Source organism: Cetorhinus maximus, chromosome 3 (assembly GCF_964194155.1).
Source record: "Cetorhinus maximus chromosome 3, sCetMax3.hap1.1, whole genome shotgun sequence".
Taxonomy (NCBI): Eukaryota; Metazoa; Chordata; class Chondrichthyes; order Lamniformes; family Cetorhinidae; genus Cetorhinus; species Cetorhinus maximus.
Window position 1 is genome coordinate 18,116,727 of NC_135881.1, and position 25,146 is coordinate 18,141,872.

At 45.6% G+C, this 25,146-nt stretch overlaps 1 protein-coding gene across 1 annotated transcript in view; it reads right to left on the reverse strand.

Moving 5' to 3' along the window:
• obscnb (obscurin, cytoskeletal calmodulin and titin-interacting RhoGEF b) overlaps positions 1 to 25,146 on the reverse strand; it is a 691,209-nt gene that overhangs the window by 88,271 nt on the left and 577,792 nt on the right. Inside the window, exons 70-74 of the mRNA XM_078536828.1 lie at positions 10,803 to 11,000; positions 9,622 to 9,666; positions 1,307 to 1,405; positions 749 to 967; positions 254 to 320 (exon numbers count right to left, since the gene is read on the reverse strand). Of these exons, the coding sequence (XP_078392954.1) occupies positions 254 to 320; positions 749 to 967; positions 1,307 to 1,405; positions 9,622 to 9,666; positions 10,803 to 11,000 (628 nt within the window). The remainder of the gene's footprint in view (positions 1 to 253; positions 321 to 748; positions 968 to 1,306; positions 1,406 to 9,621; positions 9,667 to 10,802; positions 11,001 to 25,146) is intronic.

Sequence of the window (25,146 nt, forward strand, 5' to 3'; positions counted from 1 at the left end):
AGCAATCAGCAGCAGAAACTTTGGCTGACTTTCTCCAGTGTGCTAGTGGTGTGCCTAGATCTATTGCAGCACCTTTGCTGTTGTCTTTACCAAGATCAGTTAACTCAACAAAAATAGGTGTCAAAGCTGGAATGTACTTGATTTGTACAGCTTAGTACTATATTAAACTATCAGGGAAGCTACCATTTGAATTTAAACAGTTAAAGTGGTCTCCCCTGTATTTTCTGAGAAATATCTAATTAGGTAAATTTACCCGTGTAAGAATGTTTGCATAATAGCTTCTTTCACAGCTGTGGTTTCTTCTGTTGAAGCTTCAACTTCTTGCATGAAACAGAAACACACAAATATTGTAAATTGATAATGCATATGGTTCAATTAAATTAATTTGTCTCTTTAGTTTTGAAACTGATGCAATAAGAAAACTTGTTTTCACTATAAATTTCACAATTATAGTGATTGTAATAATTTCACAATAGTTTCTCATCACATATAAATTTGTAAAAATTGTACTGCAGTAAAATAACCAAAAGCAATTTGATGCTACAGGTCATATATGCAACCAGTACCTTGCTGGCCAAAATAATCTTAAAGACTTGCATTTATAAAAAACCTTATCATGTCTCTCAGAGACAAATTGGAATGCAATAAAAATTAATTTGAAAAAATAAACTATAATTTCTGTTTAAGTTAATTAAAAAATTCTATCACTACACTGTCTATGACAAATCTATCAGTAAATTTTGCTCACCATCTACAACATCCAGGTGGGCAGAGCAGATGGACTGGCCAGCCTTGTTTGTAGCAATACAGGTGTAGACTCCAGTGTACTCTTTCTCTATATCCAGCAGGATTAGACTGTGCTGCATATTTGAGCTGGCCAATTTATAACCTGGTGTATCTTGTTTAATCCAGACAACATCTTCCACTGTCTCCTCTTTAAGCCATGTTATATCAGGTATTGGAGATCCTGTAAAAAGTATTATTAGCAATTTGAGTATTCAAATTACTTTGAAGATTTCCAATATATTATTTGTCAGCAGCAGAGTCTTATAAAATTACTTTCATGTCCTCAAGGCATTAGGAGGAGCATGAGAATGATCTGGGGTGACTAGAGAACCTCCTTCTCTCCTGTGAGCTTAGCCACCTTGCTATAGCAGCACATGAGAATGCAAGCTCCTCAGTGTGAACCATTGGCAATATATATTATAGCAACGCACCTGCCATTATGTGGTTTTTCAAAACAATCTTATAAATATCCCAAGATAGAGATAAGATTTGACAATCGCTGGTGAGAAATCCATCTTACCTTCGACCCTGACGGTTAAGGTAATGCTCGTTCCTTTCTTTACATTCTTGCTTGTGAACTTTTCCAGGAATCTTGGTGGAATTAGCTTCTCCGGTTTTTCTACAAAAGGAACAATCAGGAAAGAAAATACAGTACCAATTATTAAGTGCCACCAACGCAGGTTTTGTTACCAAGAACATAGAAGTGTAGAATGTTAAAGAAGACACGTAGGCCTGGATTTTCATCCGCAAGTCAGGTGCGTCGAATTTGGAGAATTCCTGGCTCCATGAACCTGACTATAAATGGCTGACAGACATCGGATTTTCAGACTGGGGTGGGGGGAGGCACTGACAGCCTAGATTAGAAGTCAGGAAGAAATGAAGAGGCTGCTGGCTGTGGAGGCAAGCTGGGCGGAAGTCCAGGCGCTCCAGCACTGTGTCCAAAAAGTTAAAAAAAGAAATAAACATAAAACATCCCTCCAGTCCTCACCTGAAGGGTTCTCAAAATTCCCACATTTTTCATATCATCAACAAAGATATGACTTTTGGACTTTTACCTGAAACCAGACAACGAGAGGAGACAGAATACGCATTCTTCCCTTTAAAACAATCAACACGAAACTAAAGCCCATCAAAATCTTGCATAAATAATCGCTATTAACCACGGGGCCAGGAAGACCATAATCAATGCAATTATGCGAACCCATCAATACTCCACACATACTTTTCAATGGGCTTGCATGATGTTTATCATTGTCTTCCTGTGCTCGTAACTAGTTCAAGACTAGTTACGGGCGCAGGAAGACAATGATAAACATCATGCGAGCCCATTAAAAACGAGACAACAATCACTTTGGGAAGCCCACCAAAATCAAACGAAGAACTAACGTTGATTTGGATTGAGATAAGAAATTCGAAAAAAACAGTATAACTGGGCCAGCAGATCTGAGTGTGAGGAGTTTTTTGAAAGAAGTTTTGGGCAGTAACACAGAAAGGTGAGCAGTTTTAAAAGCAGAGCTGGAGAGTGAGCACTTGGGAGTGGGTTTGAAAGCAGTTTTGGGCAGGGAGACAGAAGGGCGAGTGGTTTTGCAGAGTTTAAACAGGGAGCTGAGCCAAGCAGAGGAAGGAGATCTAGAGGTTTGCAGGCCTGCAGGCAACACCACGGCAAGAGGCACGGGGTGGCAGGCTCAACCAAAGACAACAAGGCCACAATTGCAGCTCTCCAGGAAGATCGACAACCCACAACCGCGCCCTCCACCCAACTGAAGAACCTTCGCAGATTCCACAGACCAGGACCACGTGGGGACGGCAGGCTCCAGAGGACACAAAGAACGTACCCCAAAACTGCAACCGGCTTACCTGGCTGGATTTCGAACTGTCAAGGAACCCTGGTTGGTGAGCATGATCCCTGACCTCTCCTAGTTCAATTTAGTTAGGTTTTGGGGGTGGGACCAAGGGTAAGGGGATTAGTAGCGTGATTTTCCCTCGTTATGCCGTGTGTTCCCCATTCTTAACTAAGTGTACTTTGTAAGCCTGTATAATATCAGTGTAATCCTAATGTTATAAGTTCATTTGTGACTTCAATAAACTCAGTTTTTTTCTTGCACCAAAACCAGTTGTCTGCTGCACTTTGTCACAATCCCCAAATAAGCCCAAGGTCTAGAACCCAGGGAGTGGGAGCAATTCAAACTGCTCAGAAGTCAGAGGTGGAGCTGACACACACGCCACCAGCCCCTACACACCCCTCACACACCTTCACTCCCCCACACACACCCACACCCAACCAATGCCAATCCATGCCACCTCATGTCCTATATGTACCCACCCCATGACCCCTCATACACCTCATGTCTACCCAAGCACTATACCACCCCCATGCCAACCTATGCCCTTGTACCTAACCCCATAGCCCTTAAAGCCCCTATCCCAATTTAGTACCGACTCATATCGACCATGCCCTCCACCCACCTGCCCTTTGCCCTTAAACCGACCATGCCAACTCCCCCAGTATCCATCATGGGCAGGCTTCAGGATCCATGCTGATATGAGATAAAGTGCTATAATATCAAGTTCTAAGTGTCTATAGCGCACTTCGCTACATTGAAAGAAACACTATTTCATAAAAGCCAATTTACATTTATTCAACTATATGACTTGTAATTTTAAAATTCATTCACGGGATGTGGGTTTTTCTGGCTGGGCCAGCATTTATTGCCCATCCCTAGTTGCCCTTGAGAAGGTGGTGGTGAGCTGCCTTCTTGAACAGCTGCAGTCCATGTGGTGGAGGTACACCCACAGTGCTGTTAGGAAAGCAGTTCCAGGATTTTGACCCAGCGAGAGTGAAGGAACGGTGATATATTTCCAAGTTAGGACGGTGAGTGACTTGGAGGGGAGCTTCCAGGTGGTGGTGTTCCCATCTATCTGCTGCCCTTGTCTTTCTAGATGGTAGTGGTCGTGGAAAGGGGTTTGGAAGGTATTGTCTAAGGAGCCTTGGTGAATTCCTGCCGTGCATCTTGTAGATGGTACTGTGTGTCAGTGGTGGAGGGAGTGAATGTTTGTGGATGTGGTGCCAATCCAGCGGGCTGCTTTGTCCTGGATGGTTTTAAACTTCTTGAGTTATGGGAGCCACACACATCCAGGGAGTGTTCCATCTGATTTGTGTCTTGTAGATGGTAGACAGGCTTTGGGGAGACAGGAGGTGATTTACTTGTTGCGCTATTCCTAGCCTCCAACCTGCTCTTGTAACCACAGTATTTATATGGCTAGTCCAGTTCAGTTTATGGTCAATGGTAACCCCCAGGATGTTGATAATGGGGGAATTCAGTGATGGTAATGCCATTGAACATCAAGGGGCAAAGAGTAGGCTCTGGAGGTGGTCATTGCCTGGCATATAGTGTCGCGAATGTTACTTGTCACTTGTCAGCCCAAGCCTGCATATTGTCCAGGTCTTGCTGCATGTGGACATGGACCTCTTCAGTAGCTGAGGAGTTGCGAATGATACTGAACACTGTGCAATCATCGGCGAACATCCCCACTTCTGACCTTGTGATGGAAGGAAGGTCATTGATGGAGCAGCTGAATATGGTTGGGCCCAGGGCACTAACCTGAGGAACGCCTGCAGTGATGTCCTGGAGCTGAGATGACTGACCTCCAACAACCACAACCATCTTCCTTTGTGCTAGGTATGACTCCAACCAGTGGAGAGTTTTCCCCCTGATCCCCATTGACTTCAGTTTTGCTAGGGCTCCTTGATGCCACACTCGGTCAAAGGTGGCCTTGATGTCAAGGGCAGTCACTCTCACCTCACCTCGGGAGTTCAGCTCTTTTGTCCAAGTTCGAACCAAGGCTGTAAGGAGGTCAGGAGCTGAGTGGCCCTGGCTGAACCCAAACTGGGCGGCAGTGAGCAGGTTATCACTAAGCAAGTGCTGTTTGATAGCACTGTTGATGACCCCTTCCATCACTTTACTGATGACCGAGACTTGGTAATTGGCCAGGTTGGATTTGTCCTGCTTTTTGTGTGCAGGACATATCTGGGCAATTTTCCAAATAGCTGGGTAGATGCGAGTATTGTAGCTGTACTGGAACAGCTTGGCTAGGGGCGTGGCAAATTCTGGAGCACAAGTCTTCAGTACTATTGCCAGAATATTGTCAGGACCCATAGCCTTTGTGCTATCCAGTGCCTTCAGCTGTTTCTTGATATCACGTGGAGTGAATTGAATTGGCTGAAGACTGGCATCTGTGATGCTGGGGACCTCCGGAGGAGGCCGAGATGGATCATCCACTCAGCACTTCTGGCTGAAGATTGTAGCAAATGCTTCAGCCTTATCTTTTGCACTGATGTGCTGGGCTCCTCCAGCATTGAGGATGGAGATATGTGGAACCTCCTCCTCCAGTGAGTTGTTTAGTCGTCCACCACCATTCACGGCTGGATGTGGCAGGACTGAAGAGTGTAGATCTGATCCGTTGGTTGTGGGATCGTTTAGCTCTGTCTATCACTTGCTACTTATGCTGTTTGGCACACAAGTAGTCCTGTGTTATAGCTTCACCAGGCTGACACCTCATTTTTAGGTATACCTGGTGTTGCTCCTGGCATGCCCTCCTGCACTCTTCATTGAACCAGGGTTGATCCCCTGGCTTGACGGTAATGGTAGAGTGGGGATATGCCAGGCCATAGATTGATCGAGTACAATTCTACTGCTGCTGATGGTCCACTGCGCCTCTTGGATGCCCAGTCTTGAGTTGCTGTTCGAAATTTATCCCATTTAGCACGGTGGCAGTGCCACACAACATGATGGAGGGTATCCTCAATGTGAAGGCAGGACTTCCTCTCCACAAATACTGGGCAGTGATCACTCCTACCGATACTGTCATGGACAGATGCATCTGCGTCCGGCAGGTTGATGAAGACGAGGTCAAGTATGTTTTTCCCTCTTGTTGGTTCCTTCACCACCTGCCGCAGACCCAGGCTAGCAGCTATGTCATTTAGGACTAGGCCAGTTGGTCAGTAGTGGTGCTACCGAGCCGCTCTTGGTGATGGACATTAAAGTCCCCCACCCAGAGTACATTCTGTGCCCTTGCCATCCTCACTACTTCAACATGTGTTCAACATGGGAGAGCACTGATTCATCAGCTGAGGGAGGGCGGTACGTGGTAATCAGCGGGAGTTTCCTTGCCCATGTTTGACCTGATGCCATCAGACTTCATGGGGTCCAGAGTCAATGTTGAGGACTCCCAGGGCAAGTCGCTCCTGACTATATGCCACTGTGTCACCACCTCTGCTGAATCTGTCCTTCCTGTGAGACAGGTCATATCCAGGGATGGTGATGGTGGTGTCTGGCCGAGCCCTAAAGGGCATAGCTGCTAGACTGGGTCTGTGGCAGGTCGTGAAGGAACCAACAAGAGGGAAAACATACTTGACCTCATTGGCGAACATCCCCACTTCTGATCTTATGATGGAAGGAAGGTCACTCTCCAACACTGCAAACTCTACCAGCTACAAGGACAAGGGCAACAGATGCACTGGAACAGCAGCACTTGCAAGTTGCCCTCTACTCCACGTCACGGCTAACAGCACACCACATGGACTGCAGCGGTTCAATAAGGCAGCAGCCCATCACTTCCTCAAGAGCATTTAGGAATGGGCAACAGAAACTGCTGGCCTTGAAAATGATACCCACATCCTATGACAGAAACACAAAATGAATGGTGATGCGAGTTGTGAGAGTGGCAGAGCAATGAGATCATTCATCCATTTTCTGCACTGCAAGATGGTCCTCCTCTGGACCACAGTGGCACTGACCACACTGGCGAACTCCTCCCAGGCCAGCGTGGTCAGTCAGGTGGGCCTCCTACTGCCATCTCTGACCAGCATTTTTACATTATATATTTTCCAGTTGCAGGGGCATAGCTTTCATTTACCTACATATTACTTATCCTTTAGTCCCTCAGTATTGTTTCCAATTAGATATTTATAAAGATCTTTTTTAGAGGCATTCTTTGACATAGCATTGATTACTTTAGCTGGGGGTCTTTTCTACATCTGCAGTATTCTGACGGGATAAAAAAATTCTAATTGCAAATAAAGTTATGTTAAATTTAAAATAATAACAGGAAATGCACAGTGGGTCTGGTATCATTTCAAAACAAAACTTAAATGGAAGCTTTAACTCGCTCATTTAAATATTTATCTCTATAATTCTGAATGAACTTTCAACCATTTTGTTTATTCTGACTTTAAATAATTGACAGGATTTTGTCTTCAGTGTCAGCAATCTGACATCAGAAGCATTTTCACGAGAACACAGCAGACCATTACAATGCAGCGGGCATCTTCAGAAGCCCGATGGCTTGCTTGATGGTGGTCCTTGAGCATAGTCGGCTTTGGTTGTAGTGTCTCTTTGGCTCCATCTCATGGCCATGTAATAGTGTGAGTAGCTGTCTCTTCTGTTATTGCTCATCTCCCCCCATTAGAAAATTTGGTCACCCAGTAGTGGGGAGGGGGTGGGGGGGTGTAAAACATGCTTGGGGCAGCAGGGGTGGGAGACGTGAAATTCAACTCATGAAGTTTGGGTGGTAGCATGAAGAGCTGTGGCACCGTGGACTGGCAGAGAATGAAGGTGTCATGACATCGAGGGGCAGAGGGATCTGGGTGTACAGGTCCACAGGTCACTGAAAGTGGCAACGTAGGTGGATAAGGTAGTCAGGAAGGCATATGGCATGCTTGCCTTCATTGGCAGGGGTATTGAGTATAAAAGCTGGAAATCATGCTGCAGCTGTATAGAACTTTGGTTAGGCCACACTTGGAATATTGCGTGCAATTCTGGTCGCCACATTATCAGAAGGATATGGAGGCATTGGAGAGGGTGCAGAGGAGGTTTACCAGGATGCTGCCTGGTCTGGAGGTTATTAGCTGTGAGGAGAGGTTGGAGAAACTCGGATTGTTCTCACTACAGCGACGGAGATTGAGGGGCGACTTGATAGAATTTTACAAAATTATGAGTGGCATGGACAGAGTGGATAGTCAGAAGCTTTTTCCCAGGGTGGAAGAGTCAATTACTAGGGGACATAGATTTAAGGTGAGAGGAGAAAACTATAGAGGAGATGTGCGGGGCAAGTTTTTTACGCAGAGGGTAGTGAGTGTCTGGAATTTGCTGCCAGAGGAGGTGATGGAAGCAGGTACGATGGTGGTGTTTAATAGGCAGCTTGACAAATACATGAATAGGGTGGGAATAGAGGGATACAGACCCCGGAAGTGCAAAATGTTTTAGTTGGCGGGCAATATGATCGGTGCAGACTTGGAGGGGTGAAGGGCCTGTTCCTGTGCTGTACTTTTCTTTGTTCTTCTTTGACAGCTGCCAGCAAAATGAGTGCACAAATAAAGGAAACTTTTGTTGTGGTTGCAAACCAACTGAACTTTGAGGGATTGGAAGGTCTTCCTGTTGATGAATCTCATTGGCCGCTCACTCAGATCCTTGATGGCCACATGGGTGCAATCGATGTGGGATTACAGCAATGGAGGTGAATCTCACTGCCCTTGGCATCCGCAAGGCCCATCTGTGTGAAATTGTATGTACTGCCCAGCTATCGCAAATAAAGCAGGGTGTCAGCGATCCTGTGACATGCAATGGTGTGCTGCCACTTGAGAGCTACAATCAAGGTTTGCTGCTAATCCTTGGAAGGAGCCACAGGCAAAGAGGTTCAAAGCCACAGTGACTTTGACGGCTATTGGCAGGGCAAAGCAAGCAGTACCGCAAAGTGTGAAGTCGTCCACTATGAGGGCACATATTTCAGCCTAGATGGGTACAGTCTCCTGCAGTATTGGTTCTCCGGCATGTCCAGATAGCTTCTTCGTCGCCATACACAATGCTGTGGGTATTACCTTTGTTGCCTCTCTTGGTACCTGAGGATGTTGATCCTAACCAGCACTAGATCCAATCTTTGAAAACTTTAATCCCATGTCCAGCTTCATTCATAATGATTTCTGGACTGCCTCCCCCACTCTTATATGGCCCATGGCTCCTGGAGGGTCACGACAGTCATGACTCCCTCCAATGCCTAAGCTAATATAACCACTTGTTTTGCTACCTCTGCTCACCTGATAGCACCTGTGCGCTGAGTGTCGTGTTCCCTTTTATGGGCCCACCTAATTCCATGGCGCACCGATGACTGGCTCCCTGCTGTGTTGTCGCTTCCTTGCACTTGGCCTGTTCTTAATCCATTATGCAACCTGTGGACCCCCATTGGCCTTTGATGAGCTGATAACAAGCTTAGCAACGAAATCAATTGGCCACTTATCAAAATCAGCTGCTTGCTGCATCTTGTCAGCTGTGGCTCAGTTCATAGCACCCTCGCCTTTGAATCAGAGGGTTGTGGGTTCATGTCCCACTCCCGGAAAACCAAGAACTGTGATTGTACTCGAAAGGGTTGCAATCTGTGACTGTTGATAACTCGAAAGAGTTTGTCAGCTGTGGCTCAGTTCATAGCACCCTCGCCTTTGAATCAGAGGGTTGTGGGTTCATGTCCCACTCCCGGAAACCAAGAACTGTGATTGTACTCGAAAGAGTTGCAATCTGTGACTGTTGATAACTCGAAAGAGTTTCCCTTTCCCCTCTTGAGCAAAATCACTGGCAGTAGGAATGACGATGGCAAACTGCCATGTTGGCTGATGGCGCTAATTTTAACACCTTCACACTTGTCCCCATTGAGGCCTAAAAATCGTGTTCAATGTGTCTATCTCTTTAAATGACCCAGAGAAATGTTCATATATTAAAGGTGCTACAAAAATACAAGTTGTTATTATTGCTGTTGTAGTGTTTTATAAGGCAGTTTTGGCTTTACCTGACTTTTCTTCAGGCATATGCTTCTCAATCTCTTCTCCGGGGCCTGAAATATAATTCAAGTTCGTATAATTAAATTATTTTCCTGTGGATTAAAGTCCTCCATGCAGAAACGCTGTTTGATAGATTTATTTTTTGAAAGCTTTACAGTAAACCATGGCTGGGAAGCCCTGAGCTGATTTTACGGCTCTCGGGCTATTAATTGGCTCAAGTTGAAACTTCTGCCCCCATCTGAGAAGAAGTCCTGCCTTTGATAGCCTTCAGGCTCTACTCCTACTGCCGATAAAATTCCAGTAGATGTACATGAGTGATGGGCATTGCACTCCTGCCATACCACCTAATTTTATGCCCCCTCCCTGTCCTCCCAACCCACCTTGGGGGTGGAGAGCGCATATAATTCCTGCCATGTGTCCAAATTTGGGCACCACACTTTAGGAAGAATGTGAAGGCATTAGACAGCATGCAGAAAAGATTTGTGACAATGGTTCCAGGGACGAAGGACTTTGGTTAAATAGATAGGTTGGAGAATCTGGGACTGTTACCCTTAGAGGAAGGAAGATTGAGAGGAGATTTAATAAAGGTGTTCAAAATGATGAGGGTCTGGTCAGGACTGTCAGTTAAAATTGTTCCAACTGGCAGAAGGACTGAGAACCAGAGGTCACCGATTTAAAGTGAACTACGAAAGGACCAAAGGCGACATGAAGAAAAATCTTTTATACAGCTTCAGATCTGTGATACATCACTTGAGAGAGTAGTGGAGGCAGATTTAATCATGGAGTTCAGAAGGGAACTGGATAATTATGATGAGAAAATCTTTGCAGAGCTATGGGGAAAGTGGGGGAGAGTTGGACTAGCTGAGTTGCACTTGAAGAGAACTGTCATGGACATGAAGGGTCAAATGGCCTCCTTCTCTGCTGTAATCATTCTATGATTCTACACCTGTGCCTGTCACCATTTTAACTATTGGGATTTTGGCAACTTTGGGATTGCCCATTGTAGGCAAGTGGGGCACTCATTAATATTTAAATGTTGGGGTCCAATGATGTCATTCAGATTCCAACACAATCTTAACTGCCAATAAGAGCAATGCTGGAGCTGCTGGAGGCAAACAGGGGCGCCTACAAAACTGTATTCCTGCATTTATCAATGAAGAAAAGCTGCAACCAAAAAAATTCTGCTTACTTTGAACGTGTACGATAGCAGATGTATAGGCAGAGCCTGATGAATTGCTGATATAAGCTGCATATTCACCACCAGTTTCTTTGGAAACATTTAGAATTTCTAGTGAAAGATCTCCTTTATTGTCAGTCATCAGAATTGCATCTGTGGCACGCAGAGGTTTACCATTTTTAAACCAATAAACACGAGGGATTGGGTAACCTACAGAGTGAAGAAATAAAACAACTTATTGAAAATGATTAATAAGAAAATGATCTACAAAGAACCAATGCAGCCATTCAACCTGTGCCAGTCTTTTGGTCTATTTTTGGACCCAAGCAACCCACTATATGGCTGGTATTTTCCAGCCCCGTTGCGGGCGGGACCCGCCGTGGGCGAGGTGGCACTCCAGCCAGAAGTCCATTGACTTGTTGCGGGACTGGAAGATCCCGGTGGTGGGCGGGCGTGGAAAATCCCGCCCTATATCCCTCCTACAAACTTACTTAGACATGCATCACTATGCCTCCTAGTTATATAAGAACCCGTCTGTGTTCCTTTATGAATGCAGAATGTCAGCTTGGCTCATTTGATAGTTTTTCACCTCTGAGATGAAAGGTTGTTGTTTTGGGCCTTACTCCAGCACAAAAGTCAGGCTGTGACTCCAGTGTTGAGGCAATGCTGTGCTGTTGTAGATTTGATGCTTCAAGTGAGATGCTAAACTGAGGCCCATGTCACACTGTTCCAGTCATTCAGATGGACATGATTCCATTGCCCTTCTTGAAGAAGAGCTGAAAATCCTCTGTGTCGTGGTCAATATTCCCTCAATCAAAGGCAGCCAAAACAGATTGAGTATAGATTTTTGCCCAGAAATGGTCTCCACAAACTTAACAGTGGGACCAATGCCTGCACAAATTGGATGCAAGCCCGAACAATAGGTATGAAGCATCTGAATTTCTACCCAAATGTTCATTCATCTCACTGATGTTTATTGAGTCTTGTTGCATGCAAAATGTCTACATAACAGTCACTACATTAAAAAGGTAATTTGCTATATAAGGATTGTCTTGATCTGCTCCTGAGACCTTTAGGGATGAAAGACAAAAAATGTCTGAAAATTAGCAGCTGAAGACAAAAGATCTGAACACTTTTTATGACAAAGAATCATGTAATTATAGCACTTTTTATGATCTGTAGTGAATGCAAATGCTCCTAGGCCACTACGATTGGGCAAAATTATTAGACTGCAAGTGGGTAGGAAACATTATTTTCCCCTTGATTAGCTTCTATTACTATCAAGACTGTGGACCAATGAATTTGTATTAAATCATCATTGACCTCAGCATTTCAACATTTCAATGCTTAATGTACATGTAATACAGGATGAAGTAAATACTGACGCCAGAACATGACCTATTTCTATCTGTCCATGAATGGTATTTAAAGGTGTCGAAACTTAAATTTTCATAATTAAAAAATAAATATATGGGTGGAATCTTCCACTCTGAAGTCTAAGTTTGGTAGTGGGCCCAGAGGTGGAAGTGATTCCTGCTTGGGGGTGGGGGGATGCAGAATAGCTGACTATGTTCGATCTTGAGCTGGTCAGCTCATTCATTATGAATTTGCATGGAGCATGCCGGTTCTTGCGGCAGGGGCAGGCAGGAAGTCGTTGTCCCTGCCATTATTACCTCATTAGGGTTGAAGGTCTGGGTGCCATATTTAAAGTGTACCCAAAAAGCCTTTTTTTTAATTCGTTCATGGGAAGTGGGCTAGCCAGCAATTATTTCCCATCCCTAATTGCCCTCGTTAAGAGTCAACCACATTGCTGTGGGTCTGGAGTCACATGTAGGCCAGACCAGATAAGGTTTCCTCCAGATTTTTATTGAATTCAAATTTCACCATCTGCCATGGTGGCATTCGAACCCAGGTCCCCAGAACATTACCCTGGGTCTCTGGAATACCAATCCAATGACAATACCACTATGCCACTGCCTCCCCACTGCCTGCACTATCATTTCCACCTTTGCCTGGGCACTGCTCCAGTTTTCCCCATTAACCCTTCCTTGGTCATTCTCCATGCAACACAGGAGTGTGATGGAATATTCTCCGCTTGCCTGGATGAGTGCAACTCCAACAACACTCAAGAAGCTTGACACCATCCAGGACAAAGCAGCCCATTTGATTGGTACCCCATCCACAAACATTCGCTCCCTCCACTACCAACACACAGTGGCAGCAGTGTGTAGCATCTACAAATGCACTGCCGGAATGCACCAAGGCTCCTTAGATGGCACCTTCCAAACACCCAACCACTGCCATCTAGAAGGACAAAGGCAGCAGACACATGGGAACACTACCACCTGGAAGTTCACCTCCAAGCCACTCACCATTCTGACTTGGCAATATATTGCCATTCCTTCACTGTCACTGGGTCAAAATCCTGGAACTCCCTCCCCTAACAGCCCTCTGGGTGTGCCTACACTACATGGATTGCAACGGTTGAAAAAGTCAGCTCATCACCATCTTCTCAAGGGCAACTAGGAATGGGCAATGAATCCTGGCCTAGCCAGCGACACCCACATCCTATGAATGAATTAAAATAAGCTTGCAAATTCCATTGCCTAGCCACTGATTTCATCCCTTTTTGAAGTTGAACCAGACTGTTCTGACCTCAAGATGAGCTTCCAATCACAAATCTACACTATCACTTAAGATTGCCTATTTCCACCTTTGTAAAGTTGCCCATCTCCACCCCTGCCTCAGCTCAATTGCTGCTGAAATCCTCATCCATGTCTTTGTTACACCTAGATTTGACTAGTCTAATGTACTCCTGGCTGGCTTCCCACACTCTATCTTCTGTAAACTTGAAGTCATCCAAAACTCGGCTGCCCGTATCCTTAATCATACAAAGTCCTGTTTACCTATCACCTCTTTGCTCGCTGGCCTATATTGGCAACTGATTAAGCAACACCTTCAAAAATAACACCTTTAAAATTCTCATCTTTCAAATCCCTCCATGGTCTCACTCCTTCTTATCTCTAAAATCTTTGCCAGCTCTGAGATGTATGCGCTTCATAAATTCCAGCTTCTTGAGAATCCCTGATTTTAACTGCTCCATCATTGATGGCTGTACCTTCAACTGCCTAGATCCTAAGCTCTGGAATCCCCCCTCTAAACTTCTTTGCCTCTCTACTTCACTTTCCTTCTTTAAGACACTCCTTAAAGCCTACCTTTTGACCAAGCTTTTGGTCATCTGACCTAATATCTCCTTCTGTGGTTCGGCATCTTACTTGGTTTTATATTGCTCCTGTGAAGCACCTTGAAGCATTTTATTACATTGCTGTCATGTACATAAGAGCTTTCAACCACTGTAGCTGATTTCTCCAAGAATATGGTGGCAACCCCAATCTCCAAACTAATTTAAGCTACATTTCTAAAATTAATATTTTTACCTTGTTTTGGAAGGTTTGCTAAAACAAAATTACAACTTGAATGCTCTTCTGTCAATGTAATTGTTGATGCTAATTTTCAATGATGCCGTCGAGTTCAACTTCCCTTGCTGGTCAATATGGCTAAGCGGCTTTAGAGAATACAGAGATTAGGGCAATGGTAGAGGAAAAGCCTACTTACTACCTGGTGCTATATAACCAAGAGAACGAATTTGGCACACAGCAAGACTGTCCCCCACCCATGTACTCACACATACTGGTCCAAGAGATAGACTTTCAGGCCAAGGCCGCACAACAGTCTAAAAGGGAACTCTCGCCAGTTATTGTCTACAAGGGGTCTGGAGTTATTGGGGTGAGAGAAAAAAAAGTTTGCCCAGGGCATGCCTCACCTGGAAGTTGACAGTGGATAATAATAAAGACTATGAACTTTGCTCACTTAAGGTTGGGGATGTTGAAACCCAGCTGACATCATATAGTTGAGTAGAGTCAATAGTTTGAACTGGGAGTCTCTTGATTTGCAGAATTTGCTCAGAGCAATGCTGGGCCTTTGAGATATTTATTTGAGCATTGCTTTTAGATTATGAATGAACTTGTTAATCCTAACTGAAAAACACAGGCTTTGGAAGAGGATGAATCTTCCAAATAAAATTTTATTAAGTCAAAAGAAGCAGAAAAAACAATTTTATCAATAAGCTATAGTATATTACTAAAACAGATGCCATCGGCAGGGGGAGCGGGAAAATAAAAGCTGCATAGCTGTGGGCATAATTCTATGGCCTGAATTTTTAGCTTGTCAGGTGAGTGCGATCGATGGGACTGGAAGCAGATGTGAAATCCGCTTCCGCCTTTGATCGGCTTCCGAAATCAATTTCACACTGGCTGTCCAATTAACCGTCGGCCAGCATGAAATGCACGCTGAGACAGGCTCAGCGCTGCCAGCGGGGGCAGGAAGAGGGCAGGCACCAGGGCTAGTAATGGTGCAGGTGGGGTGTTTAAATGGAGCTTCCTGAAGGCTTGAAGTGTGGTTTTGATAGCCTCTGGGAGCAGCTTTGAAAATCGAATTGTAGGACTCATCAATTTAGTTATTTTGCAGTTACTGTTTGCAGTATGTCATCCACACCCGCAGCCCATGCCAGGCAGGATGGAAATGTCCAGAGCCAGTCTTCTCCCTCCGTTTTTCCAATGAGTGCCTGAGGGTTTTTCTGGAGGTAGTCAGTGCCCAATTGGATATCTTGCTGCTGAGAGAGGCAAGAAGAGGCCACCTCACGTGACAAAGAAGGCCTGGATAGAGGTGGCAGGTCTGGTCAGTGGGCACGATCTCGTACGTAGGACCAGCATCCAGTGCAGGAAAAGCATTTCTATGCTCTGCCAGGGTGAGTACTTAATCCAGTTGGAGCTGTCTTTGTGGTGGCAGCACTTGTTGGTGCTCATGGGTGTGAAATGCAGAGCCTGAAGTGGCACATAATCCTGTGCCTCGACAGACTGGCTGGCATGTATGTTAGGGTGAGGTGAGGCAATATGAAGAGCACCTGAACCGGCATCTTTGGGGGAGGATTGGCTGGGATTTCCTGGCATGTAGAGGGGGTCTAATGAAACACTTTTGTTCTTACAGGAGAAGAGGAGTCACGATGCGCAGGAGCAAGGTCAGACAAGTGGTGGGGTCCCAAACCTTCTTCTGTTAAGTCAGGCCAAGGAGCAAATGCTGCAGATGGCTTGCGAACATAGAGTCAGGTCCAATGATCGTGGAGAGGCAAGGGTATCAGGTGAGGGTAACAGTCCAATGGACAGGGAAGAGATTGGTGGAGGGTGTGAGAGATGGAGGGCAGCAGTTGTAAGACTGGCATGTGAAATCCACCAATCTCTTGTTCGTCCATTCATAAGTCTTTGCTCTGCCAGATGTCCATTCTGAGAAGTAACCAGACTGCATGCACTCTTACTTCTTAATGCTGTTTGATACTGACATTTTTCTTCCTCCTTCAGATGTGACATCATCATGACCCCAGAAGGATCCTGAGGGCCCTCCCTTGACCTCCGAGGATAACCAGCTGCCAGATGCACCTGCGACACACCTTCCATCTGCACCATGCACCCACGCAGATACAGGCACATCGGTGAGCACATGAATATCAGAGCAGATGTTAGTGCATGCTGGTGAAGGCATGTCACAGTCGCCTGAGTAGCTGGCGGAGATAGAGAGTCCCCATGGCAGCGGCAGTTGGAGGATTGCTTGAGACCAGGACGATGCTGAGCTCGAGGCCGATGACAAGCCTCTGGAGTCGTCCAACAGGTGGCAGATGCCTGATATCCAGGAGGATGCATGCGATGATCTGGCAGTGAAGGCTGAGGGTTTGCATGCATTGTCTAAATGTTGGAGGAGTTCATACGGAGTGTGAGCACTGCACTGGCCCAGAGCTCAGAATGCACAGCTTCCTGCATAGAGAGAGAGGCAATTCTCATGGAGAGACAGCTCCAGGAACTCAATCAGAGCTTTCTGGGGTTGCGTTCAGACCTGCAAGCCCACACACTGGCAGTGACCTCAGTACGTCACTGCCAATGTGAGAGATGGATGAGGCAGTAGTGACTCTGCTAGCTGTCCGTCCAGGATGAACAGGGAGATTCAAACCAACCTCATGTTGGTGGATGACTTGCAGCTCACATCTGGGGCTCCTTTCAGGGTCCTCTTGATGATGGCAGCGGCCCCTCTGACCTTCTGCCAGTGACTGTCACATCAGATGTAACCGTGGCAGCTGAGGAGTGCCCAGCCATGGTGCTGGACTCACCCGTCCAGAAAACCGCGCACAGGCCTCGGCGACCAGAGGACAGCCACCAAGGTCATCAAGGCCGGCAGGGCATCAGAGTCAGCAGCCTGCCTCCAATCCAGCTGCCTGCGAGGATGAAGCACCAAGACGTAGCAAGCAGAAATTTAAGTCACAATGATCACATAGGGGGATTCAGGGGTGATTAATTTATCCTTGGCATGTGTAATGGTACATATATATCCTTGCCTTCAATATTAAAACATTGGAAAACGTGCAATGGCCCTATTGTGCTTCATGATAGGGAAGAGGCCTGGGAGTCGTGTGTCACACATAAAAAGGGCTGCAAAGTTTATTTCAGAGGTCCGGACTTGAGTGAAGGGTAACGGGAGTGCCTCATCAGAACCAATCAGTTAGGTGGCATTTCCCTTGCCATCACCTTGACTCTTTGCTTTGGATTCCTAACTGAAAGTCCTCTGCATCAAGGCCTCCATTGTCTCCCTGCCTCCCATAAACATCCTCACATCAAGATCTTGTTCCTTACCCTGGGGCTCTTCAGGCTCCGCTTCAGACTCAGCACTTGAAGTGTCCTCTGCTCCTTCTGGAACCTCTGTCTTCATCTTCCAATGGGAGATTGAGATTCCAATTGCGAGAGCAAGATTGTGCAGTGCACAGCAGACAACAGCAATAAGGAGGATATTGCTGTGATCATCCTGAGTTTTCCAGGCAGCGAAACCTCATCTTGAGATGGCCTCTCAATTACTGCTCTTGTGGAGGCATGACTGCAGTTGTAGCTTTCCTTGGCTGCAGTCATTGGGTGTGTCAGCGGCGTTATCAGCCACCTTTTCAGCGGATAGCCTTTGTCTCCCAGCAGTCAGCCAACCAAGCATGCTGGAGCAATAAACAGCCTTGGCACCTGGGAGTGACGCAGGATGTAGGCATCATGGCAGCTTCCTGGATACCTGGCACAAATCTGCACTATCTGACTTTTGTGGTCACACACAATCTGGAAGTTTAGAGACTGGAAGCCTATTAACCTTCCTATTAACAAAGGCACTTGGCTCCCCCGCTGGCACCTTTATGCGTGCAGTCAATAGCTCCCTGAATTCAGGGAAATCCTGCAATTGTAGCAAAGTTTCTGGCTCGCTCTGCCTGGCTGGCCTCATTGGTCCTGAGGTGAATGAAGGTGCTGACCCTTCAGAATAGTGCATCTGTGATCAACTTGATGCAGCTATGAGCAGCCAATTGTGAGACATCACACAGATCTCCCACTGACCCCTGGAAAGAACCTGATGCACAAACGTTCAGGGCAACTGTCACCTTCAGAGCCACTGGCATAGGATGAGCACCTACAAAGTTGAAGACAATTTCGGGGCTGATCATTTTGCATATAGAGGTGACAGTGTACCTGGAAAGGTGGAGCCTTATTTAGCACTGAACCTCTGACATATCCAAGTAGCAGGATCACTGTCTGTACACTCTACATGCTACGTAATCGTGCCTTCTTCAGACCCTTCTATCTTGCACTTGCTGCTGGCTCTCCACCCCTTCTGGCTATGCCTCTTAGTCCATAGGGCTGACTCTGGGACAGTGCCTGTGGGCAACTGGCCTCTCCTTCTCTTCTGAGGAGGTCCCTCTAGCTGAGTACACAATCCCCATTTTTGTCTAGCTGGTTGCACAAGTTTCTGCACTGAAGGGGCCTTTCTGCAGAAAGCCTCTGCAATTGCTTAAAAACCATAGGGTTCTCCAAAACACCAAAAACTGCCAGAAACAACTCCAAATAACTCACCTACCAACATCCTGTGGGTCTTTTATCCCGCCCTGGGTGTAGAATGAATGAAAAACGTGAAGGCTGCCTGGTCGATTGGCCAGTGCGCCGAACATAAAAAGTGCACGGGCCACTCAAAATCGTTGTCAATTGATTTTTAAAATGGATTTAATTGGCTCTTTAACTGTCGGCGGGCATGGTTCCAACTTCTGCGTGTCCCTGCTGACTGAAATATCACGAGGTGGCATGATGATGTCGGGATCCCCTAGAGGGGGGGCATGAAGCATCTTTATCTCCTCCCAGGTGCCACTTCTCCTCCTGGACTCAGGGAGGTGTGCACTGACAAGAAGGCGGAGCGCCAGCAATCCACCTTGGTAATGCCATCTCAGGGCACTTCAAGGGTGAGCTGTTACTCCTCCTCTCCTCTGCCAGTGACACCAACGCCTCCAGTATGTGATGCCCGGTTCACCCTCATTAGGTCGGAGCCCTCTAGGCTTCAAACCACCAAAGCACGGCTGCCAAGGTAATTTCAGGCAATGGAGCTCTCAGCAGGCTACCTCCACCTCAGCCGCGGATGTCAGGGAGGAGGGGTCGGGATTGCACTGAGATGTAGTGGTAGAAAATATAAGCAATAAACCTTCTAATGGCAAAAAGGTGACACAGGTGTCCAATCATTCTATAACAATTTAAGTTTATTTTGATCACTTTATTCATGTGTGTTGAATGGTCGTGCTAATAGGACTTTTGCAACCAGACAGGGGGCTTTTAACTGCTTCATTGAAAATCAATGATGGTTGATGTGGGGGTTATGGGCACACCATTTATTGTGGAGTTTTGGAAGTACTGGCAAAGCTGAGCTTTTAACAGAGAGTGGTTTTTATGTTTGTCAACCTTTTTTAGGTCGGGGGATTGGAACCTTGCTGTCAAGCCAGAGGAGTTGCTTGCTTTCCCACCCCCCCTTATCACCCCTCAGAAGCCTTTGCCTCAGCAGCTTCTGCAGCATTCCATATTTTGCAGGTGAAAGCATGGCGTTCTTAGCAAGGCTTTGCCAGGATTGGAGTGTATGAGACTTAGTCATATGCGACCTCCTTCCAATTCAGGAGCGTTGGTGGCTTTGACTGGGCCATGCATATGTGCTTGTTCATGCCAAATGTCTTTCCCTTCTAGGTGCCAGAGGTTGCATGCCAGTAGGTTGATCTGGATGGAGAGTGCTGAATCTGGTAGCACTTACACTGCAACATTTCTTGAGGCGGAAATCAAGAGATCTTGCAAGGGCCTGCTCTAACTGAAATTGGAATTGAATGAGAGTGTCACGGGTGTGTCAGGCATGTCACTTCATCACCCTGGCATCTGTAGCTGGGGCTGCACCATGCATCACATCAGAGTCTTTTGATTCCTCCCCTTTATCCTTGTCTTAGGATGAATCCAGCTCCTCCATCTCCCCGGCTGGTTATGTAGAGTGCACCAGACCCTACTGATCCATGGGCCTCTCTGTGGCACGTACTGCAGTGCTCCGCCTAAAAGGTCCAGGCAATGGAACCTCATCTTCAGCAGTCCAATGGTCTGTTCTATTGTTGCCTGTATTGAGGCACCGGAGGTATTGTACTTCCCATGCTGGGTTTTGTGGGTTCTGCACAGTTGTCTTGAACCAGGTCTTCTGAGGATAGTTCCTGTCACCAGGAGGCTTCCCTGCAATTCTGCAGGGGGAGCAAACACCAGTGGCACCTGAGAGTGACTGACAATGGTGAGGATGGTGTTGGTGGGGAAATGATAGTATAGTGGTAATCTCCACTAGACAACGAACATACGAATTAGGAGCAGGAGTAGGCCACTCAAGCTTGTTCCACCATTCAATAAGATCATGGCTTATCTGATTGTAACCTAACTCCACATTCCCGCCTACCTCTGGTAATCTTTAACCCCTTGTTTATCAAGAATCTATCTAGCTCGGCCTTAAATATATTCAAAGACTCTGCTTCCACTGCCTTTGAGGAAGAGAGTTCCAAAGACTCACAACCCTCTGAGAGATAAAAATTCTCCTCATCTCTGTACTAAATGAGCGACCCCTCATTTGTAAACAGTGACCCTTAGTTCTAGATTCTCCCACACGGCAACATCCTCTCCACATCCACCGTCAAGACCCCTCAGGATCTTGAAGGTTTCAATCAAATCACCTCTTATTCTTCTAAACTCCAGTGGATACAACCTAGCATGTCTAACCTTTCCTCATAAGACAACCCGCCCACTCTTGGTATTAGCATTCTCTGAACAGCCTTAACACATTTAAAAAGACTGGATGCTGGTGAATAGTAAGTAAGGAGTCTTAATTTAAAAAAATCTCCTTGTAAAAATCTAATTTTGTTTGTAGTTAGCATTTAACTGAAATCTACATTTAAATTCTAAAGTTCCCAGCCTTAAGCAGGGTTTTACCTAAGTCTCTATTGGGTGACCAGTTGGGCTTAGGTAATTAAAGAAGCATCTGAAACTGGTTCATCTGTAACGGGGTCAGCTACCCTTTGTCTTAGGACCAAATAAAGCCAGCCAACTTAGTATGACTTAGAGAAGAGTGTTGGGAGTTAAGTGATTAAGGGAGTTAGGGAAAGAGGTGCTCCTTTGCTTTTGGCATTTGAGGCGGTATTGTACACGAGAGGAGCGGCGGCCTTAAAGAGCAAGGGGAACCAGGCCCAAGACCAGAGTAGGTCAGGGTCCTAGCACGAGAGGAGAGGTGGCTTTGGTAAGTAGGACCTGGTGAGTATTTTTACTGTCCAGTCTTTAGAGTGAAAATTGATCTTTAGTTTAGATTAAGTAATGTTTCAAGTATAAGAAGTAAGGTTCTTAGTACATATTTAATGTTACTTGAACTAGAGGAAGTAAAAGTAAAGGGAGTAATTTAAGGGTAAATCATGGCAAGGTAGCTCGGCCACGTGGAATGCTCCTCCTGTGCAATGTGGGAAGTCAGGGACACTTCCAGTGTCCAGAGCGATTGTGTGCAGGAAATGTCTCCAGCTGCAGCTACTCAAAATCTGCGTTTTGGAGCTGGAGCTGTGGCTGGAGTCGCTGTGGAGCATCCGTAAACATAGAAACATAGAAAATAGGAGCAGGAGTAGGCCATTTGGCCCTTCGAGCCTACTCTACCATTCATTATGATCATGGCTGATCATCCAACTCAATAGCCTGCTCCCGTTTTCTCCCCATATCCTTTGATCCCTTTCACCCCAAGAGCTATATCTAACTCCTTCTTGAAAACATACAATGTTTTGGCCTCAACTACTTTCTGTGGTAGCAAATTCCACAGGCTCACCACTCTCTGGGTGAAGAAATTTCTCCTCATCTCAGTCCTAAATGGTCTACCCCGTATCCTCAGACTGTGACCCCTGGTTCTGGACTCCCCTACCATCTGAAACATCCTTCCTGCATCTACCCTGTCTAGTCCTGTTATAATTTTATAGGTTTCTGTGAGATCCCCCTCATTCTTCTGAACTCCAGAGAATATAATCCTAACCAACTCAATCTCTCCTCATATGTCAGTCCCGCCATCCCAGGAATCAGTCTGGTAAACCTTCGCTGCGCTCCCTTTATAGCAAGAACATCCTCCCTCAGATAAGGAGACCAAAACTGCACACAATATTCCAGGTGTGGTCTCACCAAGGCCCTGTATAATTGCAGCAAGACATCTCTGCTCCTGTACTCGAATCCTCTCACTATGAAGGCCAACATACCATTTGCTTTCTTTACCACCTGCTGCACCTGCATGCTTACCTTCAGCGACTGGTGTACGAGGACACCCAGGTCTCGTTGCACATTCCCCCCTCTCAATTTATAGCCATTCAGATAATATTCTGCCTTCCTGTTTTAGCTACCAAAGTGGGTAACCTCACATTCATCCACATTATACTGCCATGCGTTTGCCCACTCACTCAGATTGTCCAAATCACACTGAAGCGTCTCTGTATCTTCCTTACAGCTCACCCTCCCACCCAGCTTTGTGTCATCTGCAAATTTGGAGATATTACATTTAGTTCCCTCATCTAAATAATTAATATATATTGTGAACAGCTGGGGTCCCAGTAAGGATGAGATCTTCGTGGATAGCACGTACAATGAGGTGGTCACATCACAGTTAAAGAGTGCACAGGCAGAAAGGGAATGGGTAACTGCCAGACAGAGTAAAAGCACTAGGCACGTAATGCAGGAGTTCCCTGGGTCCATCTCCCTCTCCAACAGTTTGTCTGTTTTGGATACTACTGGGGAACGTGGTTTCTCAGGGGAATACAGAAAGAACTAAGTCCGTGGCACCACAAGTGGCTCAACTGCACAAGGGGAAAAAAAAGTGGGAGAACAATAGTGTTAGGGGATTCTATCGTAAAGGAACAGATAGATGTTTCTGCGGCTACAGCCGTGACACCAGGATGGAATGTTGCCTCCCTGGTGTCAGGGTCAAGGATGTCATTGCAGGATATTCTGAAGCGGGAGGGTGAACAAGCAGAGACTATGGTCCATATTGGTACCAATGACATAGGTAAAAAGGGGAATGAGGTCCTGAAAGCAGCATGTAGGGAGCTAGGAAATAAATTAAAAAGCAGGACCTCAAAAGGTAGTAATCTCAGGATTACTCCCAGTTCCATGTGCTAGCAAGATCAGGAATTGGAAAATAGACCAGATGAATATGTTGCTGGAGAGACGGTGTAGGAGGAAGGGATTTAGATTCCTGAGGCATTGGGACTGATTCTGGGGAAGATGGGACCTGTACAAGCTGGATGGATTGCATCCCAGCAGGGCCAGGACTAATATCCTCGCATGGGTTTTCGCTAGTACTGTGGGGGAGTGTTTAAACTAGAGTTGGGGGGAATGGGAACCTAAGCAGGGAGACGCAAGAGAGGGAAATAAATATAGTAATGAAAGACAGAAAAGTAGAAAGCAAAAGTGAAAAACAGAGGAAACAAGGGCTAGCAGCAAATAGGGCCACAGTACAAAAATAAGTATAAAAATGTTAAAAAGATAGTCCAAAGTAACTGTGTCTGAATGCTTGGAGCATTTGCAATAAGGTAAACGAATAAACAGCGCAAATATGATGTTGATGGGTATGATATGATTGCGATTCCGGAAACATGGCTGCATGGTGACCAAGGCTGGGAACTAAATATTCAAGAGTATTTAATATTTAGGAAGGACAGACAAAAGGGAAAAGGAGTTAGAATGGTGTTATTAATTAGGGATGAAATCAGTGCAATAGTGAGAAAGGATATGACTCAGAAAATCTAGATGTAGAATCAGTCTGGGTGGAACTAAGAGGCAATAAAGGGTGGAAAACATTAGTGGGAGTTGTCTATAGGCCTCCAAACAGTAGCAAGATAGGGGACGGCATTAAACAGGAAATTAGAGATACATGTAACAAGGGTGCTAAAGTAATCATGGGTGACTTTAATCTACACATAGGGCAGAATTTTACATCCTCTGGGCGGGTGCGTGCCTGACATAATCGGGCGTAAAATAGCGCGCAATAACATCGGACGAGCATCCCGATATTTCGGTTGGCAGGCACGTGTGAGAGTCAGCAGTGCGCCTGCTGACAATTAAGAGGTCAGTAAGGCCATTAAAGTATTAATTAACAGTGATTCTCCGCTGCCTGTCCAAGCTTACAGTTGGCGAGAGGGCGAATCAGCCAGGCGGCCTTTGCATTTTTCAGGAAACTTCACCCAAGTGTGGGATGAGGTTTCCGTAATTAAATTTTTTTTAATTATAAATATTTGGGCAGAATTTTTATATTAAGGGGTGAGTTGACGAAGATAGATTGGGGAACTTCATTAAAAGGCATGATGGTAGGCAATGGCTAATATTTAAGGAACAAATACATGCATTGCAACTGTTATACATTCCTTTCTGGTGCAAAAACACAACAGGAAAAGTGGCCCAACCATGGCTAACAAAAGAAATTAAGGATAGTATTAGATCCAAAAAGCAGTCATATAAAGTTGCTAGAAAAAGTAGCAAGCCTGATGATTGGGAGCAGTTTAGAATTCAGCAAAGGAGGACCAAGAGATTGATTAAGAAGGGAAAGATAGAATATGAGAGTAAACTTGCAAGGAACGTAAAAGAGGACTGTAAAAGCTTCTTTAAGTATGTAAAAAGAAAACGATTAGTAAAGACAAATGTAGGGCCTTACAGTGCGAAACGGGAGAATTTATAATAGAGAGCAAGGAAATGGCAGAGCAATTAAACATTTACTTTATTTCTGCCTTCACGGAGGAATAACTTCCCAGAAATGCTAGGGAACCAAGGGTTTAGTGAGAAGGAGGAGTTGTAGGAAATTAGTATTGCTAAGAAAATAGTGCTGGAGAAATTAATGGGACTGAAAGCCGATAAATCCCCAGGGCCTGATAATCTACGTCCCAGGGTAC